We start from the raw sequence: 18905 nt of genomic DNA, 5'->3' as shown, positions 1-18905 counted from the left end.
GTGTGTTCTGTACAAGGCCCCATGGGCTGGGTCTAGGGATAGTGTGTTCTGTACAAGGCCCCATGGGCTGGGTCTAGGGATAGTGTGTCCTCTATAGGGCCCATGGGCTGGGTCTAGGGATAGTGTGTTCTGTACAAGGCCCCATGGGCTGGGTCTAGGGATAGTGTGTTCTGTACAAGGCCCCATGGGCTGGGTCTAGGGATAGTGTGTCCTCTATAGGGCCCATGGGCTGGGTCTAGGGATAGTGTGTTCTGTACAAGGCCCCATGGGCTGGGTCTAGGGATAGTGTGTCCTCTATAGGGCCCATGGGCTGGGTCTAGGGATAGTGTGTTCTGTACAAGGCCCCATGGGCTGGGTCTAGGGATAGTGTGTCCTCTATAGGGCCCATGGGCTGGGTCTAGGGATAGTGTGTTCTGTACAAGGCCCCATGGGCTGGGTCTAGGGATAGTGTGTCCTCTATAGGGCCCATGGGCTGGGTCTAGGGATAGTGTGTTCTGTACAAGGCCCCATGGGCTGGGTCTAGGGATAGTGTGTTCTGTACAAGGCCCCATGGGCTGGGTCTAGGGATAGTGTGTTCTGTACAAGGCCCCATGGGCTGGGTCTAGGGATAGTGTGTTCTGTACAAGGCCCCATGGGCTGGGTCTAGGGATAGTGTGTCCTCTATAGGGCCCATGGGCTGGGTCTAGGGATAGTGTGTCCTCTATAGGGCCCATGGGCTGGGTCTAGGGATAGTGTGTTCTGTACAAGGCCCCATGGGCTGGTTCTAGGGATAGTGTGTCCTCTATAGGGCCCATGGGCTGGTTCTAGGGATAGTGTGTTCTGTACAAGGCCCCTTGGGCTGGGACCAGGGCTCAATGTAGTTCAAGGAGGGGAGGGGATGGTTGGAGGGTGGAGGTTGTCTGCCAGTGAGACTCCAGGTCCCATGGGGTCTCAAGGTGCTGTCTGCTTGTGTGTGTGTGTAGGGGGGCGGGGGGGAGGAAGGAGGGGGGGTGCAAGAGGCAGGGGACGGGAGGGGACCGGCTTCGTGCTGGGGGCTAAGAAGCGCCAGTGGCTGGCCAGGGTTGGTGGGGGGTCACTGTGGCCATCTGGATTGGATTGTAGACATTCCACAGGAAGAGTGTGAGCAAAGGTTAGGATGGGCAGAAGGGGAGGGGGGGTTATTTTGTGGTGCGTGTGTGTGTGTGTGTGTGTGTGTGCGCGCGCGTGTGTGTGTGTGTATGTGTGTGTGTGTGTGTGTGTGTGTCTGTGCATGCAGTGTTTATTTGTCTTTGGCCTCGGCTGTGCTTTAGTTTATGATTATGGTCAGTTTACCATTGTTGCGAGCAGGTTGAAGACATGGAGCGCTTGTTTATCTAGTGGACCTGTGGAATGTTCCGGGCCGCAGTTCTTCTCTTTCCAACATCGGTGGGAATAATGTGACATGTGTGTGAATGTAGCAGACGCCTGCGTCTTTACACACCTGGCGTCCCTATATCCTCATGGGGCATGTCATTAGAATGCAAAGATGTCCAAAAACAAACGATCTTAATATTCCAAAAACATTTAATCCGGGAAAGCACCTGCGTAATTTTAGATTTGATACGTTGGCTACTCAAAAGTAGCAGATCTACAAGCTCACGGCAAGCTTGTACATCTGCTATTGCTGAGCATTTTTGAACAAATCTTGAAAGTGTGAGAACCACCGATTTTGACGGGTTAAGAGGTTAACGACTCTTTCCAAATTGTTTTGATTTTAGAGAGTGCTGACTCGTGTGCATGCGAGTGAATGAACATGCAGGGGTCATAGAGGCGCTGTACATGTTCCCGTGTGTGTGTGTGTGTGTGTGTGTGTGTGTGTGTGCACAGAGCCCTGTTCTCACAGTGTTTTTTGGGTGTGTGTGTGTGTGTGTGTTTGTGCAGGTGGGAGGTCCCAGGGCTGCCGCCATGCTGTCTCTGGACGAGCCGCTGGACCTGAAACTCCCCCGCCGGGCCAACGGGAGGGACAGAGGGGCCCGCTCTCCGCCCCTCTCCCCGCTGCACGCCAAGCGCGCTCGCCAGCTCCGCATGGCTGACGACGGCACCGCCGTCATCGAGCCGGCATCGCCTGCCTCCCCGCACGCAGGTACGTAATAGACCGAAGTAGTTCCACCTGGTGAAGGTCGTAATAGACGGAAATAGTTCCACCTGATGAAGGTCGTAATAGACCAAAATGTTGTAAACTACTGATGCCGGACTTCCATGTTTTCCCGTTCCACTTTCTCCCCATATCAGAGCCCCCATGGTTGACCAGGTGTGTGTGTGTGTGTGTGTTATTTCAGGTGTGCAGGTGGTCCCTCAGGGTCGGACCGAGACCCCCACCCCCCCTGCAGTGGACCTGAGCATGTCTCCCTCGTCCCGACACACCGCCAGCTCTCCAGAGATGACCTACGGACACCACTCTGGGGTGAGCACGACAGCATGCACGCACGCACGCACGCACGCATAATGAACACAGGTGTCCTAACTAAACCCCCCATCCAACCCCAACACACACACACACTCACACTCACACACAGCACCAGTGTCTGTGTTGTGTAGTGTGTACGTCATCTGTCTTGCTGGTGAGAACATTCTCCTGTTTGTCTGTTAAGTCATTTAAAGAGCAAACAGTGTGTTGTCAGTGCAGTGGACCCCCTCCCATGACGGTGGGAGGGTGGCTGGTGACTCAGCCAGCTGGACATACAGGGGCACATTGGGAACGTTAGGCCCTGGTGGTGTCACACTCTCTCCATAAGGGAATCAAGGTGGACGCTCTATCTATCAGACACCTCTTGTGTCCCCAACAAGCCCCCCTCTCTCTCTCTCTCTGTGCGACTTGCACTCAGTGGCCCCGCGGGGGAATGACGTGAGCGCAAGTGTGTGTCTGTGTGTCTGTCTGTGTGTGTGTGTGTGTGTGTGTGTCTGTGTGTGTGTGTGTGTGTCTTTGTGTCTGTCTGTCTGTCTGTCTGTCTGTCTGTCTGTCTGTGTGTGTGTGTGTGTGTGTGTGTGTGTGTGTGTGTGTGTGTGTGTGTGTGTGTGTGTGTGTGTGTTTGTAATCGGATTTACGACAAGGTACAGCAACGCAGACCTCACGCCGCCTAATTCAATTCCCTCCCAATTGAATTGAGCTACGCTGGCTGGGGCCATTCAGCCTCCCTCCCCCCGGCCCCTCTCTGAGTAACCCCCGACACACACACACACACACACACACACACACACACACATACCACCAGCCTCCCCTGCAGACACAGAAAGGACACATATACGCACACACTTAATCACCACCACCACCTCTCTCTCCGCTCTGTCTCACACACACTCACACACACACACACACACACACACACACACACACACACACACACACACACACACACACACACACACACACACACACACACACACACACACACACACACCCAAGTCCAGTGCCTCACATACATAGCTGTGTGCATGCCGAGGCAGAGTGAGTGCAGGGAATTGGTTTCATTTCATGAGATTTGTCACATCTACATTTCTGACATTGCTGCAGACACACTGAGACAGCCACGGGATTGTGATCGCTCATGTCTCTGAAGATAGCACTGTTTCATACACATTCCTCTCCTCACTGAGACCCCACTCTCACTCAGCCTACAGTGTGTGTGTGTGTGTGTGTGTGTGTGTGTGTGTGTGTGTGTGTGTGTGTGTGTGTGTGTGTGTGTGTGTGTGTGTGTGTGTGTGTTGAATATAACAGATCTACAAGATTACAACTGATCTGCTATTTTCGTCCAAAATAATTTAAGTGACATCATCCGAAATTATTGAATGATTGAAAATCTTTTTCTTTTTAAGAAAAGAAAAAAATAAAATAAATGTAAAAGTCATTAATTGTGAAAATATCAGATCTCCAAGCTGACAGATCCCTTCCTCCCCCCAGGATTCACACATCCGTTACGCGGAAGGCGGAGCCTCCTCTCAGGCCTTCCAGTTCTTCGTGCCGATTGGAGCGGGGGCGGGACTCCACCTGCACTCCTCCATGTTCATTGGCCAGGCCGCTGACAAGCGGGCCTCCCCTGACCTGTCAGCGGACGAACAGCTGGCCTGCCATTGGAGAAAGGTGAGGCTAACGGTGTTCGCGCCAGTGATAATGAACAGCTGTGTCCGGTCGGATCAGGTCATTTCAACAGCTGTGTGGACATACTGCATGAATTCATACAGCAACGGACATAATGCCAAGACCCGCCCCCTAATACTTCTTCCTAGCAGTAGGGAGGGGCTTCTACTAGTAGGAGGGGGCTCCTACTAGTAGAAGCCCCTCCCTACTACTAGTAAGAATTATTAGGCACCCGCGGGGTGGGTTCACCCGCGGGGTGGGGCATTCTCACATTATTTTTATTTTATTTTTATAAATGTTTTTATCCCATGATTTTGTAACCCATTTTTCACCCCTGTGTCAAATATCTAATGTGATCCTGGGCTCTACACACCCTCCGCCAACATATAGGCCCCATATATGGGGAGAGCAACGGACTTGAACTCATGCTTCCTTCATGCCTGAGTGTCCAAGTTGCTCCTTTACACCCGACAGTGTGTAAAAACAACAAAAAATGTTTTTTTTGTCTTTGTTTGGCCCAAAACATTGTGTTTATTGTCATGATGTGTCAAAACTCGAGTTGGCTCTGTCCGCAGAGTAAACCTCTGTAAATAAATACTTTTTGAAAGGTCTATGAGGAGAATGAACGGGGAATTATTTTCCGGGTCTCTCTAGGGGGCGGGACTGCGACGCTCTCTATGCGGACATACTGTATGAACCATGTGTTCTTCTCTCTCCTGCAGTGTCACCTGGTCTTCATACTGTATGAACCATGTGTTCTTCTCTCTCCTGCAGTGTCACCTGGTCTTCATACTGTATGAACCATGTGTTCTTCTCTCTCCTGCAGTGTCACCTGGTCTTCATACTGTATGAACCATGTGTTCTTCTCTCTCCTACAGTGTCACCTGGTCTTCATACTGTATGAACCATGTGTTCTTCTCTCTCCTGCAGTGTCACCTGGTCTTCATACTGTGTGAACATGTCTTCTCTCTCCTGCAGTGTCACCTGGTCTTCATACTGTATGAACCATGTGTTCTTCTCTCTCCTACAGTGTCACCTGGTCTTCATACTGTATGAACCATGTGTTCTTCTCTCTCCTGCAGTGTCACCTGGTCTTCATACTGTGTGAACCATGTGTTCTTCTCTCTCCTGCAGTGTCACCTGGTCTTCATACTGTGTGAACCATGTGTTCTTCTCTCTCCTACAGTGTCACCTGGTCTTCATACTGTATGAACCATGTGTTCTTCTCTCTCCTGCAGTGTCACCTGGTCTTCATACTGTATGAACCATGTGTTCTTCTCTCTCCTACAGTGTCACCTGGTCTTCATACTGTATGAACCATGTGTTCTTCTCTCTCCTACAGTGTCACCTGGTCTTCATACTGTATGAACCATGTGTTCTTCTCTCTCCTGCAGTGTCACCTGGTCTTCATACTGTATGAACCATGTGTTCTTCTCTCTCCTGCAGTGTCACCTGGTCTTCATACTGTGTGAACATGTCTTCTCTCTCCTGCAGTGTCACCTGGTCTTCATACTGTGTGAACATGTCTTCTCTCTCCTGCAGTGTCACTGTGTGAACATGTCTTCTCTCTCCTGCAGTGTCACCTGCTCTTTGACTCGCTTCAGGACCTGGTGGATCACGTCAACGACTTCCACGTCAAGCCTGAAAAGGATTCTGGGTACTGCTGCCACTGGGAGGGCTGCGCGCGCAAAGGGAGGGGCTTCAACGCCAGGTGAGCCACCTGCACAAGAAGCATCGCCAATGGATAAAATAGCAATGCATGCTATTTATCCACTGCTACTTTTTTTTTTTAATTATGCACCTTATGTACAGTAATTAGATATTATATATTAGATTTGACTGTGCCTGTTAATGAACTTGTTCTTTGTTCCTTTCTTTCTCTATTATAACTCTGTAGCTGCAAATATTAAGAGCTTGCAACAACAACAAACAACAAAAATCACCCAAATCATCATGTGACAATAACGTTGATTGTGAATCTATTCTATATTGAGATGTCTAAAGTGTAATAATTGTGTGAGTTCTCTGATGGGCCGTGTGTGTGTGTGTGTGTGTCTGCAGGTACAAGATGCTCATCCACATCCGCACTCACACTAATGAGAAACCCCACCGCTGTCCCACCTGTAACAAGAGCTTCTCACGCCTGGAGAACCTGAAGATACACAACCGCTCACACACAGGTCAGTGAGCGGAGCGCCGCGATTTATAACTCCACCCGGGTTTCTATGGGCACATGCATTCATTTAACTGCTCTGTTTAGCTGAAAATGTGCTAAATGTGGTACATGTACATGTGTTTACTTGACGGTGTGGTAAATGGTAATAAAAAAATCACACCCGTGTGAAGTGAGGGGCGCTCTTATCATCGTACATCGTGACGTAGCATGTCGATTTGCTCAGACACATAAACGTAAATTCTCCATTCATTGTCAATGGGAATTTAATGTTTGTGTAAAACGAAAGCACCCCTCAGTTCTTTTTAAAATAAAACATTTCTCTGATTTATTTTCTTTCCTTATCCAGGTGAAAAGCCCTACATCTGTCCCTACGAGGGCTGTAACAAGCGCTACTCCAACTCCAGCGACCGCTTCAAGCACACGCGCACGCACTACGTGGACAAGCCCTACTACTGCAAGATGGTGGGCTGCCTGAAGCGCTACACCGACCCCAGCTCGCTGCGCAAGCACATCAAGGCCCACGGCCACTTCGTGGCCCATGAGCAGGGCTCTCCGGGCGGGGCGCTCTCCCTGCAGAAGGGGGGTCAGCCCGGGGGTCAGTTGGAGTTGTCCTCCTACATGAGCGGGGCCCACATCCTCATCCCGGGGGCAGCGGCCGCCTTCCTGGGGAGCCATGCCCTGCAGGGCCTGGGGGGCTCCCTGTCGCCCCTGTCCCCCATCAGCCCTCGGCCCCTGGACCTCAGTGCGCTGGGCTGCCCCGGCTCCCCTCCGGCCTCCATCCTCTCCTTCAACGGCTCGCCGATCGGCCTGCATGCCAAGTCGCCCCTGCTCAGCCCGGCCTTCTCGTCCTCGGCCCTGGGCATGTCCATGGTACCGGGCCTGGGAGCGGCCGCGGAACGCAGAGCCCGGCAGGCCAGGGGGAGGAGCCGGGGCGAGGAGGGGGCTGAGGAGGAGGTGTCTGGGAGGGTGCTGAACCTTTCCACGGGGGGCTCCCATGACCATCTGTCCTGGGTGGTCATCCCTCCAGGCGCTGTGGTGCTTAAGCCAGCTGTGGTCAACTGATGCACACACGCACGCACACACACACACACGCACACATGCGCACACACAGACGCATGCACTCTCATGCAGACATTCCAGAGGGGCTCAGGAGGGAAAGGGGGGGGGAGAACGCCATAGTATGGGTACGGGGGTGGGGTTAAAGGTGAGAAAAGGTTGGCTCGCACAATCAAACCCAGGCCACACATTTGTGTGACAGGCTGGGGTGGAAAAAAATAAAGAAACCGATCAAACCCTCAGACAACTAAACAATAGATAACTTCACACCTCACAGGATATACATACAACACATGCCTCTTTTGGGTCGGAAAGATACGGAGACAGAGACCTTTCAGGAACGTGTAAGCTAGGTGTTTCTATCACAAGGCCTGACTCTGGCCCCGTTCTGTATTCTTTTTAACGTGTTGTTAATGTTTATATATTCTTTGTTCAGTTCTGCTGGCTCCACAGCCTCTGCTCTGTGTTCTTATACTAAAGCCCTGGCTCATTAATATGTATTTATAAGAATAAGACTGTTTCTCATTGACAGCGTGCCTGTGGCCTAGCAGCGAGATAGACACAACCATGAAACAGAATGACGCACTTGCGCGTCTAGGCCAACAGCATGCGGTAAGGGGGAACTTTCCACTGTCGCTTCTAAAGCTATGGACTATTTCACACAGGCTCCTGTGATGAATGTGATTCAGACAAAACTTGCTGTATGAAAGCAAGTGACATAAAACTGGCTCAGATTGGGCTTTGTGGTGGAGAGAGGTTGCGCTTGCTAGTTTCCCACAGTATCCCAGGGGGTCCCCAGGGAAATGATGAACCAAATGGACCCATACCAGTCTGTACTGTGTTAATGGGGGTCTGTCTGTGGCGCAAAGCATAGCACTGGTTGGCAAGTGCTATCCTCAAGTGCACAAAGTCCACTCTGAGACAGTCAAGCAATACATAGTTACTTACTTAATCATGCAAACTGGCTATAGTTTTTAAACCTCACAACTTTGCTGCTAACCTGATCACTGCTTCTCCAGCGTAGCAGAAACCTGGAGAGAGCACCTTGGACAATCTGTCCCCTTTTTTTCTTCAGGGGGGGCGTGGCAAACATTGACCAGCACAAATCACCTTGTGTGTTTGGTCGCACGCAGACTAAGGGCTTGAAATAAGGGCACAGAGCAAGTTAGGTCTCTTAGCACAGACAAATGGTGTAGTATCACCTGGCAATGACCAATCAGCACTTCTTATTACCGGTAGTTTTCATTAGCGTCGTTGGCACCCCCTACTGGCAGCACGACACACCCCAATGTCCCACTTTCTCCATACAGAACTAGTCCTGTTTAACTCCCAAGATTGTCCAACGCTCTCTTACGGTAATTGAATCAACACAGCCCAGTTTGTGTATGAAAGGGCTTCTGTTGTGATGAACACTAGTGTCTTGTATTTGAGGTGACCGGGCCACAAAAGCAGCTGTGAAAAACAGGTGGTGGTCCAGTCGAACCCTGACGGGGGCCTCATCACGGCCTGGACGTTTTGTCTCGAGTTCAGCAGTCCCCCAGTTGTGCCAAAAAAAATAAAACAGACTGTGTGACAGGGTGAAAGTGGGATGTGTGTATCAGTGCCCTCCAGACAGGGTGGGATGCGCTCAATGCCAAGCACAGCTGGAATGATTAGGACACTATTAAACACTGCCTCGCCTCTGTCTGGGTCCAGAGAGGCAAAAACAAGAAAGAAGAAAAAGAAACTCACTCATTTAGCTTCTTCTCGTGGTTTGATTAAGCAGTCAGACATGCACTTAGCGCGCGCGCACACACACACACACACACACACACACACACACACCCTCACACACACACACACACACACACACACACACACACACACACACACACACACACACACACACACACACACACACACACACACACACACATTCATGTTTTTATTTCATTTTAATGAAATGTTACTGCCAGGTGTGGTTGTTTTAAAGAAGCCGTTCTCGCTCGTTCCACTTTCCACTCGACAGCTCCGCTGATCGCTATGGCGTCATTCCAAGCATGTAATGTATGTACAGTACAATGTTCTACTGGGGTACCCCACAGAGGAGAGCTAAAGGGGGGTGGGGGGCTTAAGAAGGTCATCTTAACACAAGGAACATTCCCTCAAGAGACAGTCAGATACACCCCTTCCTCTCTCCCACCCCTCCACCTCTCCTGTTCCCAGTTGAGGGTCTTACATGTTATTCCATGACCCCCATTCCTGCGAGTAATCACAGTTAATGCTGATTTTGTTTTTTGTCTGTCGTCGTTGTCATTGTTTTGCTGTTGTTAAGACGAAACATTTTTCTTGTGATGTTGAAGATGGTTTTAGATTTCATGTTCTGCGGTGGCTGCTTTTTGTGACTCAGCTTTCTCCTGACCGAGGCCGGCCCGAGCAACCATTCAGGGAGTTCAGAGAGAAAAGGTTGGAGGGCGTTTAGGGAGGCGGTCCGGTGGGACGCGCTTCCTCAATGACAGACAATCAGACACTAGATCTAATATACAGAGGAAGGTTCACTATAGGGTTTAGCTGTAGATCTAATATACAGAGGAACATGTCAGGTTCACTAGGGTTTAGCTGTAGATCTAATATACAGAGGAACACTTCAGGTTCACTATAGGGTTTAGCTGTAGATCTAATATACAGAGGAACACGTCAGGTTCACTATAGGGTTTAGCTGTAGATCTAATATACAGAGGAACACGTCAGGTTCACTAGGGTTTAGCTGTAGATCTAATATACAGAGGAACACGTCAGGTTCACTAGGGTTTAGCTGTAGATCTAATATACAGAGGAACACCGAACACGTCAGGTTCACTAGGGTTTAGCTGTAGATCTAATATACAGAGGAACACGTCAGGTTCACTAGGGTTTAGCTGTAGATCTAATATACAGAGGAACACTTCAGGTTCACTAGGGTTTAGCTGTAGATCTAATATACAGAGGAACACTTCAGGTTCACTAGGGTTTAGCTGTAGATCTAATATACAGAGGAAGGTTCACTAGGGTTTAGCTGTAGATCTAATATACAGAGGAACACTTCAGGTTCACTGGACTGCAGGGTTTAGCTGGACTCTAATGACAGAGTGTATGCCTCAGACATGCTGCCATTTAAAGTGACTGCTCACTGCTCAAGCCTTTTAATTCCAAGGACCCTCATAACTCTGTAAAGGTCCATTTAGAACCCCCTTCAAGGAACCCTGAGGGCCACTTTGAGACCTACTGTACTGACTGTGATAGGGAAGGACTCACAGGGCAACAACCATTGAGAAATAACAACCACCAACATTTAAAAATGGCAAGCAGCTTTGGGAGAGAGAGAGAGAGAGAGAGAGAGAGAGAGAGTCAAAGCCACACAGTAAAACCCTCAGTGTTAGTTACGTAATTTAACCACTTTCACCCTGGCAACCCTATTTTAGGCATAACATAACTTTCAAAGATTTCAGACAGTCACAAACTCACAATGCATTACTTCCAAATGCAGTGTGATCTTGTAGACTATTCTGCTATTAGTTCTATGACAAAGTAGGGTTTAACTCATCCTGCGCCCCAATCCTTTAGTTTTAGGCATTTTTTTGTGGCAAGGAAGTGTACTACTAATTTTAAAATAGTTCAAATAGCTCATTTACAATCTACATCAACAGATTGTGAGCTTGTAGTTCGACTATTTGAACTATTTTAAAATGTTTTCTAATATAGTACAAAGAAAAACCGCCTAAGGTTTAGGCATAAGGGTTAAGGCAAGATAGGGCCCCCACAGTGTACAAATGGACCAATTAATCCCCAGAGTTAGTTTAACCCTGACAGTTTAAAATCAATCCAAAAACAACATACCCACTCCCAGAGAGGACTCAACTGTGCAGGTCAAAGACAAACGGGAAGAGCGGGAATGAGTGAATGGATAAGTGACAGGCTTGGGGACAGGAACAGTTGAAGGGGGATTCCGCTCGCAGGAGAAGGGGACGGCAGAGGAATGGCTGTGGTCTTCCATCTGGCCCGGCGATGCGGCCGGCCGGCGGGCCTCTCGGCTCTGAAGTCAGCGGGCGCTCCAGGCCCGCCGTGGCAGCGGCTCACACATGCATGCCAGCCAGCAGGAAAACTAGGCCACTGAACTCTGTCTGCCCTCTTGGTTTCTTTTTTTTATAGATTAAACCAAAAGGCTCTGCCCTCCTCCCTCTCTCTCTCTCTCCACGGCCACAAATCTTTTTACCAGAGATGAGGGAAAACACACAAACACGCTGATGCCAAACAAAGAAACAAATCTAACCTCCCCTTGAGGTTAGGTTGAATTACAGCGTTCGTACTGGGGTGACCCACCCGCTCTTTCTCTCCCTCTCTCTCTTTTCCTTTAGGAGAATTCAAATCAGCGATGCACTGCATACTTGAGTTCTTAATTCATTCTTATCACACAGACACAGTATTTAGTGGCCAATGGGTTTTCCCCACCAGGCTGGGTACTGCCAAGAGTCCCTCAGTGTGTGAGTGGACTGTCCCTTGCATGAGATGTCGTCAGAAAACAGGTGTTAATTGGACTATAGCCCTGGTTTCCATGGCAACAGACACGACTGTCCTCTCCTCAGCCTCTCTCTCTGCCCGGTCCTGTATCTGTTCTCCAGTGTTGGTGGAAGGTCTGCTATGGCTGGAGAAAGCTGATCAAAACATTAATAAAAATGACACGGATCCGTCCAGGGTCCACAACCTTCGATGTTAAAAATAAGCTGTTAGATCCATTAACCCTTTGGGCTCGGTCTGTAATGAACTGCACTTTTGTTCCCCCTTTCTGGATCACGCAGACACGGAGGATGTCAAGTTCACAATCAACTACAATCATCTTCAGTGTAAAATATATATTAATTTGCTGATTGTTGTCAGGGACCAAGAGCAATTGTAGGAATCTTCACTGTTGATTCAGCCATATATATATATTATGTCTCTCAATGTTTCAAACGTGTTGTTTTCCATCTAAATCTATCAGACGAATCTAAAGCGGTACCAGTTCCTGAGGGTTTCAGAGTAATACTAATATCAACACTTAATGCTTCATGCTAGTGGGAGGTGAAGATGAGAATCATAGTGCGTGCGATGGCGCACCATCCAAATCCAGTTAGCTAGCTATAGGTCATTGTCACTTCCGAGGGGTGCCATTGATTCAAGTGCCACAGGGGTGCACAAAGGGTTAATGTTATAAGACAATGGCCACGTGAGGCCTGTTCCAACTTATGTTTTTGCACATTTGTGAGATATTCTAATGTCAGTATTTTAAGTTTTCCAAGTGCCTTTTATTATAGGTGAAATATAGAAGCTATACAGTATATGAAAAATGATTATATGAATATATATATATTTTCCTGGCATCATGTTCTGTGGTTGAACATGCTGAACTCTAGAGTTGTAAAGTCTCCAATTGGTACAACATAGCGGCGTTCTCCTGTTTTAGAGGAATTTTATTACGATATTGATAATAATGTCAATGAAACTAGAAACAAAAATGTTTAATAAAGTTGCATTTGATACAAGGTGTGTGCATTCTGCTCTGTTTCAGCTCGTTACTAAAACATGTTATGTGGATGTTGTCAATGTGTGGCAGTCATGACCCCACAGCGCCACCTTCCTGCCTGATAGAACACTACACCTGAATATAGAACCAGCACATACTCCATGTCTACTGTGTATGTGCTTCACCTCATGTCATGTCTACGACAGGGCAGTTAATAAACATAATGTAATTCATTTTAATAAAATAATCGATTTGTTGCTTGTTGTGAAACCATGTATAAAATAGGACTTAAAGTTAAAGGATAGACCCAATTAGTCTCCTACTCTCCTTTGCGTCTCCATATAGGCATATAGGGAACCACTGCTTTGTGTCTCCATAGGCATATAGGGAACCACTGCTGGTCATCAAATGATTGGCCTAGGGATGCGACAAAAACAAACAAAACATATCTATGAATTAAAGTCTATGTGAGTAATCAATAGAAAAAACATTCAGGGATGAACTGAACTATCCCTTTAAAGTGGTTAATCTATTAGGCCCATTATATCTGTGAAGAATGTATTTAGTGTATTATAATTTAGAGCAGTGGTCCCAAAGATTTTTATTTTAGCCTGTGACCCAAAAGAGAAATTACCGGTAGACATTTTGAAAATGTTTTGGAATTATAATAATTCCAAACGTGACTAAGCCGTAAAATGGGTTGCGAACCACTGTTTGGTAAATGGGGATTTAAAGCATCGATTTTATTTTTGTTGCATTCATTGATATAAAAAACCACTGCCTAAAAAATCTCTAAGAAGATAATGGATAGTTGGATTTATATGTCCTAGAGACTACTAGGGTCTAAGGACATAAGTCCACATGGGAGGTGGATCAGCACAACTGGATGTCATTGTTGCTGCTCTTTGACACCGCAACGTAACCTGCTGGGAATCACCAGCCGATGTACAGAAGAACATCACCTCATCGAGCGACCGCAACAAGTTACACCAGACACTAAACTCAAACATCACCCACAGAGTCGGAGGGTTGCGAAAAAGATCAGGGTTTTATTGAGGTCATAATTTACAGAGGACAGGGAAGGGAAGGGGTGGCCGGGCGTCGTTCTTCATGTTTCTGGCGTATTCCGTTCTTTCTGTTGACTGTCCTGTGTCTGAATGCTCAGCTCCTCGTCCAGACGCTCTTTCGCCCGCACCACCTGGAGCCACACAACACAACAGTCAGTGCTGCTGGAGGAAGTACTTTTTGATTGATTGAAGCATTTATTAACAGTTTGCAGAATTACAGTACAACTCAATACAAAAACTGTCAACTGTGAGTGGACGACCCAATAAAGCATTACACTCGTTTACAAGAGGGTCCACTTTGTTCAATTCATCATAACATTTAGAGACTTACAAATATACACTTCTTTTTTTTTTGTTATCAAATGTTTTTTATTTTAAGACAAAAACACAATAATACACGTTAACAACATGAATGACTTAAAGAAAACAAAACACATATAAACCAACACAACAGCAAAAACAAGGAACACAAAAACATATACAGTGAGGGGAAAAGGGGGTGGGTGGGTGGGGATTCAGATTTTACGGGGGACAGTTTCGAATTGCAGCCGTCCGTAGGTGCCCTTTGAAAGCGATCCTAATTACTTTGTTGCACTATATTTTATGTGGTAAAAACATAACATGAGGCTAGGTACTGGCTAGGTACACAGTAACAACTTCCTTGCCATAGATTCACTACAGTAACATAACAGTGTAACCCACACACACACACACACACACACACACACACACACACACACACACACACACACACACACACACACACACACACACACACACACACACACACACACACACACACACACACACACACACACACACACACACACACACACACACACACACGTTACCTTTGACTGTAGATAGAACGAGCCGCCCACTGCCTTGTCGTTGGATTTGAACAGGTGTTCATAATTCTGTAGACAGATGTTATAGTTAGTGAAGCTTCACAAGGTCTTCACGCAAAACGACCAAATTCATTCAGAATATGCATTGAAGCAAAACAGTAAACAGAGCCATTCGATGAAATATCACTGGCTCGTGGTTGTATCATTTACTTTAAGCCTGAGATATACTTCAGTTAAGTGGGGGTGTGGTGCACCAAAAATGTTTTGCTGAACAGGTACAAGCTCACAACACGTCGCACTACACCGTGTTGTGAGCTTGTAGATTTACACTTCAGAACACGGTGCTTGTGCAGACGTGTGTGTGTGTGTGTGTGTGTGTGCACACATACATCTTGGATCTCCTCTGGGGTGAGCGTTGTAATATTGAGGATCTGCTGGGCCTCTTGGAGACTCATCCCAGAGATGCTGGACGCAGCAGCCGACTGCTGCCCCGAGCGGCCCCTGGCCTGCGCTGCTGCTTGACTGGCTGCATGGGGCACACACACCCAGACTGTTACCATCAATATTACTTTTTATGACTTTGAGGAGGACCCCCTTGAAAACCAGTTGCTGCAACTCAAGGGACAAACCTCTAGCGAAATGTCAAAATAAATGTATGACTTATGAATTTCTTTATGACATGCCAAAGCACATTTTAATTATTAGGCCTTTATTCAGCCAGGTCATTTCCATGGACATTAAAACAATAGGGGATCCTCAGACTACCTTGGGGGCCGCCAAATCTTTGTGGAGGATAGTAAGTTAGTAACCTTCTTTGTTTTACATTAACCACTTGAACACTAGCATCCCTAATCTGGGGAGAACGTTTGCCAAAAATAGCAGATCTGCATGCTCACAAGTCACAACGTCCGAGGTGGAATGCTTGGTGGAAGTTTACCAAGCATTGAGGGTTAAATGTGGTTAAATGTCTGAAAAAATACACATGAACATAAATCCACCAACATACACTGATAGTGTTGTCCAACAAGTCTATGAAGCTTAGCATCTATGAAATTGAAATGTATGAAAAAGTCTAATCGGCAACACAATTTCATTATGTAGTGGGGGAGGGACCGCCACTACATCCGTCTCAGATAAGGGGCCCTTGGCTTGAAAAACATTGAAGATCTCTGTTCAGAGGGACAGCAACACAATGTTGCAAACAACAACAAAACAAACTGCTGCATTCCGTCACATATATATAGAATTACATTATTTTGAACTAATCAGTTTAAAAACTTTTATGCCTTATAATGTTAATACAATATAACAAGTACATCTGCAGTGGTTGAAGAGTCTCAATTTAGCCCCTGGTGTTGTTGTTAGTTTCATCACATTTAATTTCAAAAGCTCTCTCCCCTTATCGGTTAACATTTTCATCCCAACCTGAAAAGGTATTTTCTGTTTACAAAAAAAAGCTGTAGAGATGGAAGACTAAATTTAGTTTTGTTAGGTTTTTTAGACATGTTCTAACTAACGATAAAGACAATATATATACAGTATTGCTTAGTTGCTGCTGATTAGGCTATATATTATGTCATATATATATATATATATATACAGTACTTATATATATATATGTTGTCTTATATATGAGTAGTAACTCATATATAAGACAACTAATCTAAATAAATAAAAGTCACCCAAGTAGGGGTGGGATCGTGAGACGATTCACTTACCTCCCTATAGCGGTCTAAAGCCCTAAACACACCAATTGCAACTCCTTGGGGCCAAACGGTTGCAAGGAGTTGGATAGTGACCCTTTGGTGTGGTGTGGTTTAGGCCATTGAATTCAACCAGACGAATCACTTGGGACGACTTGAAACGATGTGCGTCAACGTGCAACAGGAACATATCACACCACTGGGACAACGCTAAAACCATCTCGACCCTGGTGTGGTTTAATATGGCTTAACAAGACACAAAACAACAAACTCATTATATGGGGCTGGACCCACCTGGTTCAGACTCACTGGTCCCACCTGGCTCAAGCCCTATAAAAAGAGTTTGTTGTTTTTGTCTTGTTAGCCCTGATAAAGACCGCTATAGGTCGAAACATGTTCGTTTAATAAAGGATCTTCTCCCTTTTAAACTCCGAGTGCCCGGATCTCCTCCTTTTTATCTGATGTTTTATCCCGACTGATCCAGGAGCACCTTTTTACTGTTTTAACATTATTGACTTGTATGTCTCCGGTGAGCACCCGGTTGCCTTTTTGTCTCGGTGTTATAAAACATATGGTAAGTTCACTTCACGCTGTCATGGAGCCTTACCTGCATATTCTTGCCGTAAGGCTTTGGCGAAAGCTCGGCCGACCACCTGCGCCCCCATCACCACAATTTGTACAAGGTACTTGGCCTGCATGAGAAACACATTGTTGGTTAGTAAATATCTTCATTATGAAGCATCATGGCTATTTACACGATACAGTACACACGTATACACTAATCACGTAAGTATTTAACACATACACAATTTATCCCAATGTAACCATTTGTAACTTCCACAAGTGAACCAATGTAACCACATACTAAGGGTCCATTTTGTTATCATCTCAGAATTAAAATATTGACAAGAGTTTGAATGATGTGTCATTATTGTCAGCTCATGTCATCCCCTGTCTCTCTCTTACTCGTCTCTGCTGTCTTTCTTAAGTTTCCAGTGTACCGCAGTGATACAAATTGTAAAAGGAAAGGAAACATTAAAATATAGAAGTAAACATTGTTACAGTACAGTGGTTCTTAAGAGGGGTCCATGGACCCTCAGGGTTCCTTGAGGGTTTCCAAACGAACCCTTACTTACAGGTCTGTTAACACAGTCAGAATTATGGGGTTCCTTTAAATTAAATAAAGTTCAAGAGAACCACTGCATTGTCGTGATACAACTCAACTGACAAATACGTAATTGAACCACGCTGGAGCATTTGACATTCAAGGCTTGTGATTGCCAGGCAGTCATATGGGCATATAAATAAAGTTAATTTGACAATTTTGGTCTGACTTTGCACCGTTCATGTTCAAATGGAAGGATTTGTCTAGCATTCAAGGTGGTGTATATGCTGTGATATGCGTTGAGAAAGTGAAACATGCGTTTCCAGTTCAAATAACAAACGTTACCAGTTACCACACTGATTAAGTTACATCCTGTCAGGTGTGTCAGGTGGGGACACTTATTACATTTAGCTTCTCTGTTCCATTAACAAACTACGGTTTCAGTTCTGTAATTATCACACATTTACACGTTGTTCATTGATTGATTGATTGATTGAAATATTTATTAACAGTTTGTAGAATTTACAGTACATTTTAAGCACAAACTCAATACAAAGACTGTCAACTGTGAGTGGACGACCCAATTAAGCATTACACTTGTTTACAACAGGGTCCACATTGTTCAATTCATAAAAAATTCAATTCATCATACTTGAAATTACATTACATGACAATTATGTATTCCATGCAGGGCAAGCACGTTATGCAAGGAAAGTATAAACAGCACTACGTCTACGTGCTGTTAACATGGTACCATCATGTGAACTGTAACTCAACTCAACCACATTGTCGTTATGTCAACCACGTCGCTTCTTTGTCAGTGATAAGATGAACATTACGGTCTATAAAAACATACATATCTTACCATTTATTACAATCGGCAGCGTTTGATGAGAATGCGGCGTTTTTCCCACATGAATTTTCTCATGAATGAAGGTTGTTGAAGGGTCAAAGTTCAAGAACTACCGTACAAAGATGTTGTAGATTCAAGAGGGCCAAGGTTCCTTATGACGCTTCAAGTATTATCAAGCACTGCCCTCTAGTGGCAGGATGTTCAACTGGTTTTTATTCATGATGGTGCGTGTATTAGCACTGCAGATATGCAAACTCACAGCACGTCTCATTCAAGACACTGAACTTGCAGATCTGCCATTTTTGCCATCCAAATGCATTATGTGGTTAAATGGGCCCTAAGAGATGCAGAAATTAACTAGAAAAAATTCCCTTCTGGGCACAGGTCTCCACCTTAGAGTATAGGTCTCCACCAGGAGGATAGGGGCTCCGTCTTTTGAGCTAATTTAGAACTTCCTGTCTGAGAGCTAGCTAATTTAAGACATCC

General features: G+C 46.1%; 2 protein-coding genes across 2 annotated transcripts; one reads left to right on the top strand and one right to left on the bottom strand.

The window, feature by feature from the left end:
• Positions 1-1903: 1903 nt before the first annotated feature.
• glis2b (GLIS family zinc finger 2b) lies at positions 1904-12862 on the top strand. The gene is made up of 8 exons (XM_083779563.1): positions 1904-2101; positions 2298-2422; positions 3917-4096; positions 5671-5804; positions 6155-6273; positions 6616-9857; positions 10207-10343; positions 10392-12862. Exons 1-6 carry the CDS (start codon positions 1924-1926, stop codon positions 7329-7331), a joined length of 1452 nt encoding a protein of 483 aa, XP_083635689.1. The 5' UTR covers positions 1904-1923; the 3' UTR covers positions 7332-9857; positions 10207-10343; positions 10392-12862.
• Positions 12863-13882: 1020 nt separating this feature from the next.
• On the bottom strand, positions 13883-18541 carry pam16 (presequence translocase associated motor 16). Its single transcript, XM_083780158.1, has 5 exons — positions 18432-18541; positions 17069-17153; positions 15148-15284; positions 14762-14827; positions 13883-14041 (listed from the first exon to the last, which is right to left on the bottom strand). The coding sequence occupies exons 1-5, from the start codon at positions 18432-18434 to the stop codon at positions 13952-13954; spliced, it is 381 nt and encodes a 126-aa protein (XP_083636284.1). The 5' UTR covers positions 18435-18541; the 3' UTR covers positions 13883-13951.
• Between the last annotated feature and the right edge of the window lie 364 nt (positions 18542-18905).

Source organism: Protomyctophum parallelum (genome assembly GCF_964188405.1).
Source record: "Protomyctophum parallelum genome assembly, chromosome: 13".
NCBI classification, from domain to species: domain Eukaryota; kingdom Metazoa; phylum Chordata; class Actinopteri; order Myctophiformes; family Myctophidae; genus Protomyctophum; species Protomyctophum parallelum.
Note: the sequence above shows the minus strand (reverse complement) of the source record. Positions and strands in the feature narration are given on the sequence as shown.